The sequence below is a fragment of the Rhea americana genome, unplaced genomic scaffold (genome assembly GCF_003343005.1).
Source record: "Rhea americana isolate MKP2758 unplaced genomic scaffold, rheAme1 scaffold_267, whole genome shotgun sequence".
In the NCBI taxonomy this organism is placed as follows: Eukaryota; Metazoa; Chordata; class Aves; order Rheiformes; family Rheidae; genus Rhea; species Rhea americana.
This window is the reverse complement of record NW_028186387.1, coordinates 1,101,895-1,124,118: the sequence shown is the minus strand read 5'-3', so window position 1 is coordinate 1,124,118 and position 22,224 is coordinate 1,101,895. Positions and strand designations below refer to the sequence as shown.

The following is a 22,224-nucleotide window of genomic DNA, read 5'->3' as shown; positions in this document are numbered from 1 at the left end:
CAGAAGCCATCTGGACAAGGTCCTGGGCAACTTGCTCTAGGAGACCTTGYTTAACTGGGCAAATTGGACTACATGATCTTTAAAGGTCCCTTCCAACCTCAACTGTTCTGTGATTCTCTAAAGTGTGTTTGTGAAAGAAAGTAGGCTGGTTCCTCAATTAAAAGGTTATTTCTACAAATTCTGACTATTAAAGGAAAAGAAAAAAGCATAAAAGGACAGATTATTCTATGTATTAATGTTTTGCAGATATTTCTTATTTAAAGGTGCTTCAGCATAACATGCCCTTCACTACATGAACAATGAATTACTATTTTTTGTCAGGATTTTTTACAAAACTTAGCAGGAACAGATTTATTTTATAATAAATATGTGATAAATTTTTGCTACCTCTTGTTCCTAAAATATCGTTTTGGATGCTAGTCCTTTCATTTCTACAGATGGAACAACATGTTTTTGTGTCTGTGATGTGAGGCTTAGCRAATGTTAACATTTCTGAGGTATTTCATGGGAAACACTGAAATATATGGCCCTGTAGGAAAAGACTCAGTTCTTCTGCAGCGTGTGAAGTTTTTTCTTAAGGTTCATATCATCATACCACTCTTCATTGCTAGATAGCTTTCCTAATTTTAAGAGTACCTGCGCATAGCAAAAAGCTTTCAGAAGATCTCTGAATGCATTTCGTAAGCATCATTAAAACTTCCACCTGCTTTGGTATTGTAATCACCCATTCTGCAGTATTTTTTGTTCCTGTGAATAGTTAGAAAGTCTGTATGCTAGTTAAATGACAAAAAATGCTAGTTAACATAAGCTACTGAATATAACAACACTACAAGGAAAAGGAAGATTGTAGTCCTGAAAATAATGTGTTAATGAAGAGAATTCTTTCCTCAATATATGAAAAATATTATTTCTTTCTAATTTCTTCTGGTCTCTCTCTCTCTCTTTTTTTTTTCCCCTAAAGTGGATACATACCGTGTGTRTGTGTAAAAATTAGAATGAGGATGCTAAAGGCGTGTGGCTGGAAAAGGTGAAGTGTTAAACATCACCAGAAAATTCTTAAGAGGGAAAGGACCAGACAAATCACTATGAAATTACTGGCAGTAGTTATTTATAAATAATAAAATACAGTAGCATGGAAAATAAGGCAATTGCAACACTCTTCTCCCCAGAATAAATAAAAGAAAATCAATTTCAAAACAAAAAGAAAGTGCCCAAAGCCTCAAGGGGCCCACTAAAGAAAGCTTGTGGAAGGCACCCCTTGTGAATTATCTTTTTTTTTTTTTTTTTTTTTTTTTTTTTTTTAAGTAATATTTTAGTGAAGTTTTGGCAGGTGATTTTTTAATTTCCACAATCAAACAATTGTGGCAGATTGGAGTTTTGAGTACACCTCTGGTGGTTAATTGGAATAAAGCAACTCAAACCTCAAAAAACAGCTCACAAGGTTGAAATGACAAACTATTTCCTTTTCATGTTGCTTTTCCTGGATTTCAGTGAAGACTTCTCTTTTTGTAAAATAAGCAAGTCTGAGTAGTCATATCTTCTTTACATTAGGAAGGGAGTTTTTAAAAAATTCTTTAAACTCTCARAATTTCCCTGATGAATCTTTTTATTTTAGCTAATCTAAGAATTTCTCCTGACCAAGGGTAATTCCTTCTTGTTCAGGAAAATAAARAAAACATCCAAATTAGAATTTGTGTTACTTCCTGTGGGTAATTTAGAAATTTATTTTATTTATGATGAAACTGATAGATAAAATAAGGTCAGATTTGGTAGGATATTTGACCTATAAGATCAAGTCACTGTAAGTGGAACAGGTCCCCTTTTTTCTGATTTAAGTATATGAGTGTGAATGTAATGKTCCTTCAAAGAATACAACTTTTCTTGAATATATATGAGCAGAATTGTCTTGAGCTGAAATCTCAGATAGTTAGTTCTCTGGAAAGAGGTGATATATGTGGAGAGTTATAGTTAAAAATCATGGTATTATGATTTTTTATGATAATTTAATTTAATTTAATCATGGTATTATGAAAGCAAGTAGGTAGATGCTTATCTAAAAAGAAGTACATCCTGTGAAAAGGGCTTCTTTTTGTGCTAGTACACTTACTTTGCAAATTCTGGTTTAGCCTAGAGGCTTTTTTGGTATAAAGCAATTTAGTTATTACAGTGTGTTTTGAACAGCATGTAGATTCTTGCTTTAAGGGGAAGAGTTTGTGTTACATGTTGCAACATTTTTTATGGTTTTGCATTTATCTGGTCCCTGTTCTCTCTCTCTTTTTTTTTTTTTTTTTAGTTTGGTTTCCTAAAGTTAGTTTCTAATTTTCTGTCTGCCTCTGTCTGACCCTTTTGCTCCCTAAATGCTGTAGAACCAACTGACCAACTTTGATCATATTTGTAAAAGAAGAATCTTAATTAAAACCTGCGACATTTTGAGCATCTAATCTGACACAAATTTAGCATACCGTAGGGAGGAATAGGCAGTCAGGAAGGACCTGAGCATAGCGCCAGAGCGCTCTGTCAGTCTCACAGTGCAAAGRGGCGTGCGGGAGAATTCGATTACCACAGAAGATGGTTAATCGAAAACGATGAAAAAATTAGTTTTATGGGAGAGTAGCCTTTCTTCCTTTTGTTGCTTGAATAACAATTTATTTTTGTCTTTCTTCCTCTGTATAGGTGTGGATTGTGGAATTCCACCTTCTATCATAAATGCAAGTCCAATATCTGTAAGTGGAACCACATACAGAAGTGAAGTTACCTACAATTGTATTCCTGGTTACTTTATTGCAAGTGGCAATCAGACTGCAGTTTGCAATGCCAAAGGACGGTGGGATGGTACTGATCTGGTGTGCAAAGGTAAATCAAATCTGCCTTCGGATTTATTTAGCATTGGTATTGTTTCAGGCATCACTATAAATAGCAGCCAGACAGTCATAAGCTAGACACACTCTTTTTAGGCATTCAGTTTATATGATCTTCTGGCATATGAAGTCACAAAACATAAGTTAGATATTAAACAGTTTTTTATCTGCATTGCTAATGAAGTTGCAGCAAATTCCTAAATGTTAACTGATTCTAGAGGTGAAAGGGTACATCTTTAGTATTTTCTGCTTATCAGGCTTTGGGATTTCCATGAGATGGAAACCCAACCTAAATCACTACTTTTTTCTAGCGCAACACCTACTCTTTGAGTGAAGCTACTACTTAGAAATCGAACTGTTGTAACTAGGTGACCTCCCCRTGAAATTCCCATATTCAGGCTGTTGCTAGTTACTAACACTGATTGCTCAAGCAAGCTCTTATTATTCGACATGAATCATAAATTCCTCTGTTTTTATAATTTGGAAGAATATAATCTACCTAGTGTTTTGTTAAGAAGAAACATAAAAACACATACAAAGAGAATTCTGTTTTACCCAACAGAATTCCCAGTTCATTGTTTCTCTGAGCTCATGTTATTAATTAATGTGACCTGACTCCTTAATCAGTTTTTACATCGGCACAGCTTCACTTTTCTATTCACTAGAGGATTAATATCTCATGAAATTGATTTAACAAGGTCGAGCCTTCTGTTCGYTGGTATCATATTTAGTAGTTTTTTAAATGCACTTCATCAGTGTTTCAACCAACCTCTTCTTTTAGAAATAAAGGACTTGTTTAGTTACACAGGAACATAATTCAGCATTTCTGTTTTTTGGTCTTTGATATACTGAATGACTGTGGGCAGATAGCTTGAGTTAAGGAGCAGTAATTTTTGTATGCCCATAAATATTATCCTTTTATAAGTTAAATGTATTCTTTATATGTAATTTGATATTCTAAACAGAAGCTTTTCTATCTGTTGTATATACATACATGCACGCATATTGATGTCTGAAAAGAAAGGTAGTAGATGAAGAAAGAAAGATAGTGTAAGTGTTTCCCATTGCAAAGTATATGATTAACTTTTCCTTTAAAAGTGTTGCTGTAAATTATAAGATTATGATTATATATGCTTTATTTTTTACTTATTTTACTTTTTTTCTGAATGGAATCTCAGAATCATTTAAGATCATTCATTGAAAAAATAATTAAAAAAACCTCTTGTTTTCTGCATATGCGCTTTAGAGAAGGTAAGGTTTGAATTCCTTGATTTTTTGCTTTCTCTAAGTGAAGCGATGCAGAAGCCTTAACTGGGATGTAAGATTCACTATGGGTTTGAGAGGGATTTTTAACCCCAAATAATATCCTTCAGTTGATTAAATCTTCTCTCTTAATTCTTTCAATTACCTAACTTTATTATGAGCCTTTGAAAACAACCAGAATCACAGAATCACGGAATGGGTAAGGTTGAAAGGGACCTCTGGACATCATCTAGTCCAACCTCCCTGCTCAAGCAGGGTCACCTAGAGCATRTTASACAGGGTTGTATCCAGAATATCTCCAGAGAAGGAGATTCCACCACCTCTCTGGGCAACCTGCTTCAGTGCTCCATCACTCTTACAGAAAAGAAATTCCCCCTCACGTTCAGGAGGAACTTCCTGTGCTTCARTTTCTGCCCATTGCCTCTTGTCCTGTCACACGGGACAACTGAAAAGAGTTTGTCCCCGTCCCCTTGACACCCTCCCTTCAGGTACTTGTACACATTGATCAGATCCCCCCTCAGTCTTCTCTTCACCAGGCTGAAGAGGCCCAGCTCTCGCAGCCGTTCCTCATAGGGCAGGTGCTCCAGCCCTCTGATCCTCTTCATAGCCCYACCCTGGACTCTCTCCAGTAGCTCCATGTCTCTCTTGTCTCCTGGGGAGCCCAGAGCTGGACACAGGACTCGAGATGAGGCCTCCCTAGGGCTGAGTAGAGGGGCAGGATCACCTCYCTCAACCTGCTGGCAACACTCTTCCTAATGCACCCCAGACCTTCCTAGCCACAAGGGCACATTGCTGGCTCATGGTCAACTTGTCATCCACCAGCACTCCCAGGTCCTTCTCTGCAGAGCCGCTCTCCAGCACATCAGCCTCGAGCCTGTACTGGTACATGCAGTTATTCCTCCCTAAATGCAGGACCCTGCACTTACCCTTTTTGAACCTCATGAGGTTCCTCTCCGCCCACCTCTCCAGCCTGTCCAGGTCTCTCTGAATGGCAGCACAGCCCTCAGGTGTATCAGCCACTGCKCCCAGCTTGGTAGCATCAGCAAACTTGCTGAGGAGGCACTCTGTCCCTTCGTCTAGGTCACTGATGAATGAATAAGTTGAACAGGATGGGACCCAGTAAATGAAAAAAAAAATAAAAAAAAAATTCAAAGTATGTTACCCCAGCTTTCTAATTACTTGTAGTAAGACCTGGGTAACCAATCAAATTCTCCCCTAGAATTACTGTTTCTCCTTGTCAAAAGCMGATCCTCCTTCTTTCAAAGCTTGAATTAAACCTACCGGCAATAGAATACAGCCCTCTTGATGCTGCTCATCCATGTCACTTCTTAGACCATGTATCATTTTTCAGATGTTTCTGTACATGAAAGTATTATATGAACTGCAGTGCAAGATCCCTCCCCTGTTATCTGGCGTAAATTTCCTATGCCATTGTCTTGATTCTCATTCACACTTTCTTTGGGTGGGCGACTTCATGGGTTGTAGCAAGGATAAACTACCTGCATCTCTCTATCTGAAGATTTCTTAKATGTGAGGGAATATCTCACTCTCCAGAAAATTGATTTAAAGTTTCTACGGAGTCTCTTTCAGTCCATGTCAGGGTGATACTGGCTGGCCTTAGTGCTTTCAGCATGACTATGAACTTCTGTAGGTCAACCACAAGACTGTGATAAACTGCATCTCCAGGGGAGATGCTCTGAGCTCTGTCATTGCTAATGATAGATGAAATGAAAGAATAAATATCAGATAGGTGACAAAAGTATTGTGGGAAAGTAAATCTATTTGTTCAGATTTGCTTGGACATCTTTGTTTTCCACTTYTAAGCAGGACACTCTTATTTTATGGTGTATCTTGAGGGTTAGATGCCCCACCCTGTTAGAAATTCTACAGACATGAATTTCTGGTCCTGAAAGGCTGGCCTGATTCCTAGAAATCATTAGGAAGTGCAGAAAGTTGATTTTGGTTGGACAGTTTTCACCTCCTCTTTAAATATTGTGACATGCCTTGATTATTTCCATTTTTACATTTTTTATCCTGTTTTTTCTCTTGCAGAAATAGACTGTGGCAAACCTTTGTTGATTCCACACACAGAAATAATCTGGKACAACTCTACCACTCTGCGGAGCAGAGTGTACTATCAGTGTAAAAAAGGATATTATTTCAATGGAGACAGGAATTTTTCAGAATGCACAACAGATCAAGAGTGGGAAAATATTACATACGTATGCAAAGGTAAATATTACAATAGGATTTTTTTTCTCTCAGCTTTAAAAATCCATTGGCTTTAAATGAAATCTGTGGGGCTTCAGATTAGTCTTTCCAATTGGCTTTGTTGTAAAAAAAGAAAAGAAAAAAGAAAAAAAAGACAAATCATTGAATTTTATTCTGAACAGATCTATTCCTTTGCCTCAAATTACGAGTGCTGCCATAAATGAAAAACAWAGATCTATTCCTTTTTTCAATCTGAGAGTGAAGAAACAACACATTTTTGAGAGCCAAAGAACTGGTTCTTGTGCTGGTAGAATTTACAATGAGGATTTAAGAGTAAAGGCTGATTCCAGAGACAGTGGCTTTGTTGAGGCAGAGGAGACRGTGGAATTTGACCTGTGTGCCTTGTGGGTTCACTCAGCCAAGGATCCTACACAATTTCCAATTCCTAATTTAGTTCATAAAGTTGCAAAAGAGTTACTTATTTCAGGGGTAAAAGGATTGTTTTTTTCCTCTGAGACACAGAGCTCTTGAAAAAAGCTTTACGATTGCCTTCATTGTTTTGTCTCTGTAGTGGATTTCAACCTTAATAAACTTCAGAGGGATCCTTCTGATTAACTATATTACATAAATCCTGAACAGCCTTTTTTGTATATGAACATTAGTTTTGATAATTTTTGGCAACAGATTGTGGCAAAACCCTCACACTTCCCACAACAGAGGTGTACTGGAAAAATATTTCTCATATCTATTGCCATAGCTACAAGGTATTCCATAGCCTAAATGGGGTGAACACGCTCTGTTGTACTTTGTAAAAGGATCTGGGAAATAACACGTCCAATATGCAAATGTAACGATATGATGAATCTTCAGCATATTAATTTGAGATGTGCTATTTAATCCAGTTTCTACTTCCTGTTAGCCATACAGTGATTTCCAGTGGATGTCACAGCTAGTGGTACTAGCTGGTCCAGCTGCTCTAGTTTTTATTTCAAACAGAAAAGGACTAACGCAACAAAGGACTAACTAATTGCTGCCCTGAGAACCTGCAAATTTAAAGACAGTGGAGCATCACCAGGCAAACAGATGGTACTTAACAATACTTTATTATGGGCCTGATACTGTGAAGTCCATTGCTGTGGCAATAAGGGCAATAAAATCCAAAACTCTCCTTTGTCTTGTCTCCTAATAGCCAAAGTAAAATTTGTTCATGGTTGCCATTCCAGCCTAGACTCAGTTCTCTGAATTTCAGTCCAGGAGGATTTAGTTCATAACAGAATCATCCCTAAGAAGGTCTGTAATGAAGATACTGTCATACTGTAGGTTTGAAGACAGGATGTAACGACATTTTAATAATAGCAAAAAATTGGCAGATGTTTTGGACTGTAGCTATTGTGCTTCTCAGTTTTCTTCTGTGCCCTCAGAAAGAGGTATCTGAGATATCTCTGTGAYTGTTCATCCCTTTTGTTTTTAAGTACCAATGCTGTCTTTTGCAGGTGATAATGTTCCTCTAGCTTGTAACACCAACATGYTTTCCAGAGGGACTGGAAATGTGTCTTTGCCTTCTATCACCCCACAAAACAAATCTGTACACAAGGAGTTGGGACTTGATGCCCACCTCTTTGGTCTTGGGCATTCACTGTGGATATAAAAACAGTTCTTTTACTTTTTATAGTGCCCTACTAAAACTGCAATTGTTGGGATTTATAATTTCATCTAAGCAATTTGCATAGCTTCTGTATTTTTGAGTTGGTTTTGAAGCCAACATTGCTGTAGAGTGTGGAAGCTAATCAGGTGTGTAAGTCTTTGCAATGTCAATGCTTCAATCCTGAGCACCCTGAAGCTTTAAAGAGTCTGAACCTACATACCACGTTTACTATATTACCATGGATTTCAGCAATAGCTTTGCCAGGGGCAGGAATGTAGACTCTAGCTCTAGCTGTTGGATCAGAAGGCAAAACAACAAAAAAAAAGCCCTTAAAAAGCTSTTCCTTTGGAATGCCCAGGGATATGGATAAGTAGGATGGAAAAACTTGAAAGAAATACCCTAACTAGTTGATGCTCATTTGARAAAAATTGTGAATAAAATGTTAGTATAAGATTCCTTAACTACTATATTTTTAACATTCATTGGAGGTGACAAATGACTTTCAAATGAAAAGAAAGTTCTGTTTTAGTAATGATCATTTTCAGATGGATATGATCTTAAGGGTGTATGCAATTAATCAGAAATTCCCRTTAAAATGAGAGAATTTAATGTATCATTCCACAATAACTTAAGAAATAGTATAGAACACCATTTTCTTTTTTTCTGCTGCCTTAAGGGGAAGTGAACAGTATGGAGTAAAAAACTAATTAGAAGTGAGTGAGAAGTAAAAAAGAACCCCTGAGTATGTTCCCTTTGGCAAATAATCACTTTTCTTCATTTCTCAGGCAGCGATTGCTATGAAATTCCCTTTATTTGCCTTGTCTGTTGACTGAAAACTTTGTGTGTGTGTGTGTGCGTGCGTGTAATATAATGTATATGTATGAGTGTGTATATATATATGAAATAGATTCTATAATAGCTATTTTTCAGTATGAAAAGTTGCTTAATAAAGTAATTTTACTGACTGATGCTGATAAGATTAAGCCATCAGCAGGGAGTTCAAGCAGTGGTTAACTGAATCACAGTCTTTCTTTCCCAACCTTTGATTTGTGCATGTAAACAAGTCACTCAAGTTACTACAGTGCAGAGAACGTATAAGCAAGTAAATACTCACTGTCCAATATGTTTTGACATACTAAATGTGTTAGTCTGGACATCCTGTGCAGCTTGTCCTGAAAACGTCACATAAGATATTATAGATATTATATGTCTTACAATTGTATTTTTTATAAAATGGAGATGCCTACAATTGAAGCCTTCCTACCCCCCTCCTTTTTTTTTGAGGAGTTTACACAGATTTGGGTTTTTTTTGATTCATCACAGCTGCCAAAAGACCAGACAAAAGGCAAATTGTGCCTTGGCAATGTACCTATGATGCTTGCCCTTAAATCCATACTTCAAATGGTATAGTGTACAGTGTATGTCAAAAGCCATTTTCAAGTTTTCTTTTCTTATTTATTTATTTATTTATTTATTTTGAGAAGGGCAGGGAAAGCAACTGGAGGTTATTTGAAATAAAAACATAAAATGGTTTGGCTTTGTCTTTCATTTAGCTTGGACAAAATTGTTTGAAAGTAAAATGCCACAGAGGGCTAACATAGAAGCTAAAGTAAACACTTGTTTCCCTTCAGATATGTGTGCATGTACGTATGTGCACATGGTAAAAAGAGCGACATGAAAGGAAGCCTGCTGCAATATTTTATTGTCTTCCTCTGCTGGCGTATGCCCACATTTCCTAGGCTGTTTTTTTGAGGAAGACTTTGGAGGACTACTCTACCTTTGCTTTGGTGTAGGTGGAACTGACTACAATGTACATACATGTACGCAGAAATCAGGGGAGAGGGAGAGAATTTAACCTTGTTTCTTGAGCACACAGGGAAAGTTGAAATGAATTAGGTTGAAAAAGGTGTTTACAAGACTGCCTTTCTCTTGATACTATGTGTAACTGTAAAACTGGTGTTTTTTCCCCATGTCCTTCAAAGTTATGAAGGGGTCAGTTCATGCACGAAGGGGGAATGCCTGATGCAATATTCTAGATTAAGTCGTTAGCAATATTTTAGAGGGAAGTAGTCCCATTACTTACTGCAGCTCTTTCTTCATCCTGTTTCCATAGTCCTTCCTCTTAGTATTCATCAATCTTCTTTCAATTTCCCCATCCAAAGCTCTAGAGATATTCTTGTCATTGCAAATTTTTCATAGTGTCTGATCCTTCTTTCCTGTAACGATAGACTCTAGTACCAGCAACAACTGCATATGCTGGGTTCTCTACTTTTTGTTATTCTGGTCCTCCAAATCTTTCTCCAAATCTGTTTTCTGTGGATGTTTTCAGTATTCAGTGACAGTATTCAGCATCTATTGGTGTGGATAGCTACAATATGGTGTCTGAAGAAAGACAAACAGTTTGAATTTCAGCCAATTATTTCATTATTCTTATCCAAAGAAAAGAAAATATACGTTTGCATTAAATAATAATGTCTCAGTATTTAAATACATTTTTCATTATCACTGTTGCCTATGTTATTAGAAATAAATTTGTCAAAGAACTTCTGAATGTAAAAATTGAAGTATTGTCCATGCAACAGACACAACTGCTACATGAGTGGGAAAAGTACATGGATAGGTAAAAGKGCTAGAGGAGAAATACCATCTGACCTGCATGAAAACATCAATCCAAATTGTTCATGAAGCATTCCAAAACTGAGGCAGTAGGGAATAGCTGGTGATAAGCAAAAGGGAAAATTGGCCTCTGTGTGCCTTTAATGCTGAGTCTGACAGCACAGCTATTTTATTGATCAGTTATGAGAATCTTCCAAAGTAGTGTAGTAGGGTACAATAAGCTGTAGCAGGGTGCAGGCCCCTTATGCATAGTACATAAATAAAAGAGTAATCCATCCATCACAGTGTGAACCTGGAACCAGTACAAAAAGGTAGAGCTGCAAAAAAGAAAAAAATCACAGCAGCTTCTGTGTCAGGTGCATGCACTTATTTTACAACACCTCTTATTAAATGTAATATGAACTGTTCCTCCTCCACTAAGAGTTAATTTTCTATGTTAGAATGCTTTGTTCTTCTGTGTTGTGGCTGTGGTCCACAACTAGGGTTTCGTGGCATGTGTTATCCTCTGGAGATTTTATTGAGATGATTATGTGGAATTTGAGTATTATGATAATGAGGAGTACTTTAAAAGCATCAAGAAAGGAAGGTGTTAATTGTTGTTGAGACATGTCCCAGAAAATGCATGTAATAGACCAACACAGAAACACATAAGGGAGGAAGTGAATGGAGAATACTTACTAAAGACACGAGGATTTCTTATAAACGTTGCTTCAGAGATTTGTGAAGATACAGAGTGAAGAAGAGTAGCTTATTGAGTCACTCCAGAGAAGGCACAACAGACTCTGTGCACTGTGCACTTTAAAACTGCATAAGAGGAAATGAACACATTTACAATGTGAAAAACCGTGGAAAAAAATTAAAAGCCAAATCTGGTCCTGTCTAGAGCAAACAGGGCATGACCATCTTTGAAGTTGTAATTTGTCTCCAGACCTAAAGCAAAGATCATTTTTGTGCAACTGAGAGGGTCTAATTACTCTCATTAATTATGAATTGTTTTCCATTTGCTTTCACTCTCCCTTTTCTTCTGTGTTTTGTCCCAATTCTCATTGACTGATTTCCYGTCTAGCTAGCAGGATGGTACAGAATGGTGGCTGGGATGTTTCTATTGTGGCAATGGTGTCAGCAATTTCCAAGAAACAGTGAATGGTTTAACTTTCTTTTTTCTCAGATCTCTCGGTCTCCATCTAATTTTTATCCCCAGCTTGTGTGTAAATAATTTATGTCAATAGTTCTGAGCTTAGTAGAGAAGGTGTTACTCAAATCTGAGGCATTGATTGAAAACCAAAGTTCTGAAGGAATGATAACCCCATCAAACAATTAGGGTAATTATAGTTATTGTTGAAAAGGATCTGATTGGTCTAAATTCTGGTAAATGGCTAATTAGATGTGTGAAGTCCAGCCATCTAGTAATCTGATAACTTCTTTAATTGCCTGGAAAAACACAAGTGGAGTTTGTGTTATGGGGAGGTATTGCAATCCAATGATGATGATTCCTGACAGCAAATATCAGTCACTAATCTCAGAAACCTCTTTCAAATGAGGAGCAGATCATGAAGATTTCCAGTCCTGGATCAGCTAATACAGTCTATTCCGATACTGTTGCTTGTGCATGATTGGTATATCTTGCTAAATACACCCACAATTGCAACTCTTAAGTTTTTGTCAATCTAGTTCAACACGGGAGTTACCATGCTCYTAGCTGTATCCTGGTAACATTTTTAGACCAAAGGAAGTAGTAAATCATTAGCTATCTGCCTGCTCCTTCCTACGTGGCTGTCTCTGCCTGTAGCTCTGCTGTTCTTTTGTGGTTTGGGACAGGAAGTGAGGACCTCCTGAAATTTGCAATGTTAGTGTAAAGAGGGGTAGGTATGTTACTCCAATGAGAAAATACTTTTAAAAGCTTCCCATGCTTCCCTAAAAGGTAGAAATACTGAAGATACATCTCTAAAATAGATTACATATATACCTGCAAAAGGTACCATGCAAAAGGAGTTTGCCTGTATTCCGTGAAATAGAGGTCCCAAAACAGTCTGAGTGGAAGTTCCCTTTGAAATGCTTCTCTTCCTGTTACTTCAGTTCTCTGTCTGAATGTGTGTGTAGTGTGTGTTAGTAGCAGATGGCATTTGCAGCACCTCGTTCACAGTTTTCACAGAACTGAAAAGACAAAACATACAAAAAAAGGAGGATAGTATCGGTTTTATTCTTTCTCCTAAGTTGCACATATGTAAGGGTGGGAAGAACTCTGTAAGTGAATTTGTATGTGAGGATGATCTTTTAGCTACTTGCAGAAGATGACATAGCAGATTGGAGCTGGTTTTATCTCCTTTTTGTAAATACTTTTTTTTTTTTTTTTTTTTTTTTTTTTTTTTTGTGTGAAAGTTCAGAAATACTTCACTGATGAAAGATCTCTCTGTCTCTCCAGCTCAGGTCGATGGCAGTCAATTGCCATTTTTTTTCTATCCTCTACTAATTTGTCTTTCTGTATTTGACTCCTCTGGATCTTTTCTCCCTGCTGCTCTGTTTCCCCTAGTTACCATCTCGTTTTTGAACCCTTTCACTTGGGATGGGAAGCACAACCTGGAGCCTTCTTCCTAGCTTGATGGAGCAATACCGGCATCCAGTGGCCTTCTCTGTTCATCACAAGCTGCAATTCCCAGTATGGGAAAATTGGGGCATTGCTATCTTGTTTGGGAGCCTAAATGAAAGCTGCTGATAAAAATCAGAAATGTTTAAGACCTGGTTGCCACTGTGTGCTAAGATATACTGTTCACATGAGTCCAGGTGTGTATATTGCGCTTTTTGGGGGGGAGTTCCTAAATTGTGGAAGGCATTAGTACTACTGAATTGGATAGGAGAACAAATGTGTCAGGAAACCCACTTCTTTCTATGTGAAAAGAATTGATTTTTTGGAGATACCTCTGAGTTCTTACTGGATACTGTATTTATTTTACTAGACTTGAAGTTTAACCAAACACTTATTGAATATTTGATGATACAACCAAAATAATCAGTAAGTAAGGGAAGAAAGGCGGGCCCTTGAGAAAGCCCAGAACCTTTTTATGGTGTTCAGATGGTGTTCTGTGATGTACATGTTACGGTATTTGTTCCTGTCTCTTTCACTGCAGCCATTTAGAGTGAAAACGTCTGTAAAAAAAATCTGCTAGCTATTCTGTGGACATTTGGTAAATGCATGGTAGGCTTGTCCTTTGAATGTTAATATGGGTTAGTGTGACAGAAATGATGGATATACTTACAGAAAAAAAAATGCCTCTAATTTTGTTTCCTTCTGTCCAACGTGGGTGCTGTCCAAGATTTGTTTCCTTGCTTGAGCATAATCACTGTTTGATTATTTGGCTCTTTATTTCTCTCTCTCTCTCTTTTTTAACTGAATCTTTTATAAATCACATCTGATTTTCTTGCTGTGCAGTCCTGGAAATGAGATTTTTTTTTCCCTTCTTGTTGCACATTTTAATTCAGATCTCATGAATATGCAAATGTTTTCCTTCTGGTTGTGCTCTAATGAGTCATTTTAAAAATAAAAATATGTCTGATTTAAAGAGCACAACAACTGAACATATTCTTGTGCTGTATGTTAGTACAGAAGTCTTCTGTAAGTTTCTGTGGAGTATCTAGGCATTATTGCAAAGGAAATAATGAATAGTGGAAATAAGAATCTAGTATTTCTGTATAATGAATTGCACAGGTAATTGTAAAGAAAATTGTTTTAGAGGGGATGTAGACTATTCTTGTTTTTCATTCTTTAGTTTTGCAGAAAAGTTTCAACAGTATTTCATATATAACCACACCTGTTTGGAACAGAGGAGGCATTTTGGTTGAACTGGGAGATAGAGAAACCAGTCTAGTGAGCGAGAAGAGGTGTATTGTTGAATACTTAGAGAGGAAGCTTACTTACTGAGGAGGAGAGCCTTTACGCCAGGGTATTACACTAACTACTTGGTGAATATCACTAGTGTATCTAACAAGGCTGTCCTATAAATCACCTTCGTCTTTTCAGCAGAAAGTGCTGTTTGGCTCAGTATGTGTATGCGCTTGGCTTTGCAAGACCCTGGTTACATGGTGAATGTAATAATAAATTATTGTAGTGGGCAAAGGAATTACATGTTTGAAGGCTAGTGAAGGCAGGAAGAGAAGCAAATGGATTCACAGTCAAGGTAAATTGTGACTAGAAGGAGCAATGTTCTCAGTCATAGCAGGTTATTTGATAAAAATAAAAAACCCCAGCTTTTCTGTGTCTATGACAGCAGAGAGAAGATTACCTAAGAACAGACGAACCGGTCTTCCTGATGGTGTTTTCTCTGCAGCAGGAATCAACTTTTAAATAATTTGTAAATTAACATAGTTATGTTAAAGGCTTTGTTACTGGTTGCTATAGCTGCACTCACCACATGCTTAGTTTTGTGGGTTTCATTGTTTTGATCTAGTGTCTATTCTAAAAAGTGTTTTTTACGGTGACTGTGCTATTTAATTGCATTTAGAAAATATGAATATTAATATATGGGTATGCTTATAAATATAAAACAATATTTATAAATATAAACATACAACAATACCTTTATATAAATTTATAAATATAAAACAAAATATTTATAAAATATTGACAAAAGTAAACAGTTTTTTAAAAAAGAAAGCACAGAARAATAATGAACAAACATTCATTCAGCTGCAAAACAGCTCATTTCCCATCTAGAAGCTTTCTTAAAATACCTTAATACGTGGTGTTGTGTCAAAAGTATCTTTTTTGTTTTTATTTTTTGGTAGCCTGTTTTTCTTACAGACAAGTCTTTTGCATGATTCGCTTTGACTTTTTTGACTGCAGTATAATGTGGAATAARTTGATTTTGTCTTCTCACTAATCAGCTTGAAGACTTTGTAGACCACTGGATCTCAGGAGATCCAGATGMTGGCACCAAAGTGTGAGGAGAATTTAGAATGGGTGGCAGAAATAGTGGAACTGGGGCATTCTTTCTTGCTCCTTTTTTTTGTGGTGTGAAAATATTGTGAGGGAACTTTAGTGAGAGATTTTGACGTGGCATTCAGAAAAGTCTACACAAGGCACAGGTTTAATATACTATGACTAAGAGGAATGTCCAAAGCAGAGAAGAATCTCTTTTTTTCAGAGACTATACTGTCTAGATTGTCATCTGGTATGGAATAATTTAGTCTTTAGTAGAGTATGTGCTATAGATCCTTGTGCAAGAAGAAGTGCTGATATGTATGTACGCTTTGATATACAGAAATGTATCTGTGATGAAGTGACATGTGTGCAATGGAATGAATGAATTTGTTGCTTTGATGTCAGAAGATGATAATGTAGATTTAGCATCCTCTTCAAGATCTATAAAGCCATTAGAATTTAAATTTTTCTACATTAAAATCCAACCCTGGAAAAGTGTTTTGTTTTCATTATTTATGATAAGTTATGTAATATCAGCTCTGTGTTTAAGGACTTGGGCAGTTAGAAGCTCAGAATTTCTTACTTCATTTGCTCTTGTATTTTAGTTTTAGGAGCCTACACAGTTAGGTGAAACGTCCTACTTAACTTTTACATGCCTTGTTTTGTCTTTTGCAAAGGAAACATTTAGGGGAGAAGAGAAATAAAGCATTGCTCCAAACATTTTAACTTACTCAAGAAATAGTGATGATTGTCCTTCTATGTTAATATTTTTTTCATAGAAGAAGAGTTGTTCAGTAATTTGTCCATATTCAATGAAACCTGTTTGAAGTGGCAGAGAAAAACTGGAAGACCTGGGGCACAGGGAATGTACACAGTAAGTGATGCAGTATTTAACAGTGGGAGAAGCTTTGTTGTGGTTAATTCGAGTGTGTCAGTAACGGGGATCTATTTTGGGGGGTTTGTTGGCAGCATAAGTTCTTGACTTTTTCTTTCCAGTAAACTGCCCCAAACCCTCCATGTGGGTGTATGAGAGAGGAAAAAAACACATCCCTACCCGAACATCAGTTGACAGGCTCAACAGTTGTTGAGGTCCCATTCCAGTAAGACATTTAAATGTCTGCTTGAAACAGAAGAAAGCTTATAGTCAAATTACATCAAAGAGCTAGAGGTCACTTTGACGTAGAAAATAGTATACCACTTGCACTCCGTCCCTATCTCTGATATATAGTTATTTCAAATAAACAGCAAATTACTTGCATGTACTAGACATAGCTTATTTTAGAAATGAAAGGTACATTGAAATATTGCATCTTACTCAAGAGATTCAATCATCTTATATTTAAACATTTTATAACTTTATTTCCTGGGAAGTGAAAGCAATCTTTAACTATTTTTTTTTGTTTGTCACCTATAAGCATAAGAATAAAAGTTAAAATACAAATTCTCAGAAATAAAAATAAATAAAAATTCAGAAACAGTTTGCTTAGTCAGGGTTATCTAAGTTGAAAACAATAGACAGGAATTCCCATATTTTGACAATAACATCATCCCAAGAAAGTTTGACTTTTCTGAGCATGCCCAAATAGGGAAAAAAGGGGGGGATTATTTAGAACTTCCAGAGGTGGGAAGCTAATATGGAAAACACGTTACAAGGTTAGATGTTAATTTAGGAAAACAACCTGTCCTTCTTCAGTGTTATRAACTGATGCATTGTTAATTTGAGTGCTTCTATTAAGTGCCACTTAGATGGAAAATACAATTTCCAAATTACTTTAGCAGTTCAAAACCAGTCCTTTCCATTGTACCCAATGGTATCTGGCAAACTGCAGATATCTGRCGCAGTGTGCTCCGTGCGTTTGCTTTTACCTGAATTTAGCTCTTAGCAAGATGCTTCAGAACAGTTAAAACTGAGGCTGATGTAAGCATAGGTACATGTGGTAAGCTCCATAATGCAGTGTGGCCTGCTTTGAGCTCAATTAGGTAAGCTTTGTCTGTYTCCTCACCTCATATAAACACCAGCTTTCAGTTTCACTGCCCTGAGCAAGATCAGATGAAAGCCTGGCTTTTGCTGTTGGTTGGCACTTGGTCTTGTAGCTGCTTCTGTAGAGCCTGGGGAGAAAAGTAGAAAAATAAACAGACAGTAGCAAGCGGATGTAATTTACATCTATATRCTGTAAACAAGTGAAAATATTTACTTATAGCTTGCTATTTGTATGTGAGGTGTTTTCAGGGTGCATATCATAGATTGCTTCAATTTGTTGTACCAATGTACATTTGTACATTGCAAATGTACAAAGCAATAGTAATCTTTTAGCAGACAGAAGAAATTAAGAATCTGGTTTATTAAGCCATCTTGATATAGCAAAACAGTTAGACACAAGTGTATTTTTTGAGGCTGGCTGGTATTCAAAAACAAGTTAGAATTAACTGGAATTAACCCTAATTCTCAAGGCTTGATTGAATTCTGAAGTGTAGAGAGCCACAACTGATTGCAAAATTGTTTTTGTTAATCCTTCAATAGTTTCKCATACTGGGCCAAAGATGGGATGAGAGGACATTCTCAGAGGCTGTGACACTTAACATCACTACAAGTGAAGATAATCCAGAGGTCTGCTTAGAACTYAACTCTGGCACTAACTACCTGGTGAATATTACTACCATCTCTTCCACAAACATCACTGTCTCAGTTACAGTAACAGTTCAAACAAAAGGTAAATTGTGTTTTGTATTCTCTGTGACTTATAAAAGACATTACTCCACTGCGGATCTCATTATTCAGAGTCTAGCAATCCGAATCATAGAATCAGTAAGGTTGGAAGGGACCTCTGGAGATCATTTAGTCCAACCTCCCTGCTCAGCAGGGTCACCTGCACATTAGACAGGGTTGCATCCAGGTGGGACTTGAAGATCTCCAGAGAAGGAGACTCCACAACCTCTCTGGGCAACCTGTGCCAGTGCTCCGTCACTCTCACAGKGAAGAAATTCCCCCTCACGGTCAGGCAGAACTTCCTGTGGTTACCAATGGTTCTGCAATAACTTTATTGCCATCAGGAGGGTTAAAATTTTAGATCTTCCTGTCCTTACATCCTCCCTAGATCTAGGCCAGATAAATCCTTTCTTGATTTCCGAAATAGGGTGCTTAGATTTTTCCAAAAGCCGTTCTTGGGGGGAACTGTTTATTTTTTAGCTGTTTATTTACTGTGTTTGCGCATTCAAAATGAAATGAGGTTCTACCACCTGCTCAGAAGAGAGTGAAAATAAAACTTACTTTGAGCTATTTGCATTCAATTCTGTTAAAGAAGGTGGGGTTTTTTGTAAGGAGTTGTTCCATTTTTTATTGTCTCTGCAGTAAAGGAAGCTTTCAACAATGTGTTAATTTTTAATGACACCTGCTTGAAATGGCGGAGAAATATCAGGGGAGCTGATATGGAAGACAGATATTCAGTAAGTATTAATACACATTTTGAATCTGTGACTTTTTAACCTACCTGTTTCAATCATGTGTGCGAACAATCCTGTAATTTTTCAGACATTTATTGCTATCAATAGTCCTCACGCTAATAACATCTCTCTCTCAAAAAAAAAAAAAGGAGTAAAGTTTCATAGCAATGTTCAAAAAAGAAATAAACCACTGTGCTTTTTTGTAGTCTCTGTTTCTTGGTTATTTTTCACCTGTTCAACTCTAATTTTATTTTGCCTTCATTGTCTGTACTTTCAGTTTGGTTGTTCCCAGGTCCGAACATAGACTGTTCCAATTCCATAAAGTCAGTCTGTTCTGTCTTGTGGCATACCTTCTATCTTCTCTTATCCCAGTAGGGCATTTGTACATGAACTGCCTCTGCCAGGACTCTGACCACCTGCTGTTGTCTCTAATCTCCCTGTGCTAAGAGGTGCTCAGGGATATATAAAGACACAGGATCGATTTAAAAGAAATAACGGCATATAGTTAAATATACCAAGCATTTTAGCTTTAATTAGTAACAAAAAAAAGATCAAGAGAGGTCTTAATGTTAAATAAATAATTTTTTGGTAGTTTAGGACATAAACAGTAGAATAATCACACACAAAATCCAACCAAAATGAAAAAATATGTCTGTAATTTTGCCTAGAACTGTAGCTCTCTGTAGGCAGATCATGGGAGATACTTGGCATTCAGAACTCATTTTGACATAGCTGAAAATGACTTGATCTTGACTTGATCCTCGGTGTTCAGTCACAGATGTGTGCATGTGAGTGCACTTTCGTACCTCAATGCTTTACATGATAAGAATGCACTAAACTAAGTGTTTTTCAGCAGGCAAGCAAGACTCATGAGAATTATATTTCTCAYAGAAAAGAGAATAGGCTGGGAGGAGGAGGAGGACAGCGTCAGAGCTTATCAACAAAAGGGACTGCACTCTTCATGGCAAAATTAGGAAGTATTTGAATTAGAATAATCATCAACACTTGATGTTCTGTATACAATGATGTGTGTTTCTTCTATTTATTCTCATTTAGAGTATGACATAAATGAATGCAAGTGATGTATTAAAATGTTGCAATTTCCATGCTGTGATCTTTTTTTGTTACAGTTTCATGTGCAAGGCCAACGTTCTTATCAGAAGGCGTTCTTTCATGAAATGACCTTCAATCTTACCACGTACAAGCGGGCTCCAGAAGTTTGTTTTGATTTGCAGCCAGGCACAAATTACTCTGTTAATATTTCTATGATAGCTTTGAATTTTTCATTGCTGGTTTCCTTGACAACACAAATTACAGGTAGGTGCTGCCATTTATTTTATGTATGAAAGAACCCATAAGGTGCAAGAAACCCATGTGAATATCATTGTTGATCTCCGTTTTATAATACCATCTTTTAAAAAGCTCATTCCATGCTCAAAATACTTGTTTTCATTGTTTCATTGTTTGTTTTCAGAGGTTTCATACTGTTAACAATCGTAGTCTTGAATGTAGAGAGAAAGGGTGAAGAGTACAGTGTGTTCAGTGTGTTTCAGAGTGTTACTTTGGCACAGCAAGAAGAAGATAGGTTGGTGAGTGAGAAACAAGGCTGGTATGTGAGAGAGTGTGGTTCAGTTCCCAGTACTACTAGAGAGCAGGTCACTTAGATTCTCAGTATCAGTTCTCTCCACTGTGAAGTGGAGATCATAGTGCAATCATACTTCATATTAGTATTTGAGACAACAGATATCACCAAGGTCAGTGAGGATCTGTCATATAAAGAGACCTCAGATAGTACCTTCATCTATAATTGGCAGAGTGCAAAATGTAAAAGATTTTTTACCGAAAAATGTCATTCTAGGGAGTTTCAGTTTCAGTACTTTGCAAGATGTTTTTACTGCACCAAAATAGGGTGATAAAGGTCATCTGTAATTTTTTAACTCACTTTTGTTTAGAAAAGTTTTGTGCTATCCCTATATTGTCAAACTTTCTGCATTAGGTTATTACTATTACAAGATGAAGTGCAGGCTTCTGTGCTAGCATCAGTTCTTCAAGTTTGTGTAACAAACAGTTGGAATAGGAAAGAAACCTTACAAACTTTCTGAATATGTGTATCTATGTTCAGTCACTAGATGGAACCAATCATCTTCTGACAGCTTATGAAGAACTGAGGATTAGATTTTGTGGTGCTTCTTAAATATTAATATTACAGAATTTTGAATAGTAAATCTAAGTTTTTAAGCCTCATGAAAGGCAAAATATCTCTCTCTTTTTTTCTAACGGTACTGTTTAGGATATATAATGATCTGGATGATTTTTTACCTGGTTACAGTAATGATTTGGTAATTCATGCTCAGAAATTTCCTAACTGTCACTTGAAAGTAGTGCCTTGCTCATGAGTCTTGTAAAACTAATAARCTGTCCCAGAACTTGGTTGATGGAGGTAATTTTGTAGTCAAAGTAAATGCATTCCTCCTGTGCTCCGCCATCCTGTCATACTTCCTAAGATCTGCAGGATTGCGTCAGGTCATTTACTCAGAAGCACTCTAGAGAGTATTTTGCAACAGGTGTTGTGTAAAGTGGTAATTGTGACATGGCAGCTGGCATGTTTCTCTCTCAGCTGAGTTAATGCTTAATAAATACACATCCATGGTTCCAGCGAAGTCTTAACATAAAAATTAGGTCATTTCCATTTTGAAAGAAGCACCTACTACACAGACCATTTTACTTCTGGTAAGAATGACAATATTTATGTCACCATAATTTTATAGATCACGTTTCAATATTGTAAAATTATTCACAATACTATAAAACTGTCTACTTCCTTTTTTCATTGAGCAATAAGAGCAATAAGAAGTAGGTATTGCTATGTCATTAGGAATCTTCCTGCAAAACTTGTGACACACTCCCTATTAGAGAAAGTAGGGTTTTTTGTGGTTGAGTGAAAATGAAAAAGCCAACAGAGATCATGCTGAAAAGCTCATCAGAGGATGAAAACCAGAACAAAACATTGACATTTTATAGCTATTTCAGCTGATCTAATATAAAAAGRAAGCATTTAAAATAATTCTGCTGGCAATGTCCCTTTGACTTTTGTACCTTCTGTTTGGTGAGTTGCATTATCTTTATGAGCAACTTAATTTAAGTAATAACTATTTTAGCTTTAGAATAGGTATGTAATTTCCTTCTTTTTCCAGTTATTTTGCAATAAAAATGCTATTAAACCAGATGTCTGTGTTTTAGTGGTGAGTGGAATGATCTCAATTTGTCTGTCAGCT

General features: G+C 36.7%; 1 protein-coding gene across 1 annotated transcript in view; it reads left to right on the top strand.

Annotated features, from left to right (window-relative positions):
- Positions 1-22,224, top strand: part of SUSD1 (sushi domain containing 1) — a gene marked incomplete at its 5' end in the record, with an annotated part of 48,672 nt that overhangs the window by 5,997 nt on the left and 20,451 nt on the right. Inside the window, 6 exons of the mRNA XM_085307890.1 lie at positions 2,674-2,853; positions 6,174-6,353; positions 16,288-16,382; positions 18,030-18,219; positions 18,858-18,952; positions 20,080-20,266. Coding sequence (XP_085164016.1) covers positions 2,674-2,853; positions 6,174-6,353; positions 16,288-16,382; positions 18,030-18,219; positions 18,858-18,952; positions 20,080-20,266 — 927 coding nt within the window. The remainder of the gene's footprint in view (positions 1-2,673; positions 2,854-6,173; positions 6,354-16,287; positions 16,383-18,029; positions 18,220-18,857; positions 18,953-20,079; positions 20,267-22,224) is intronic.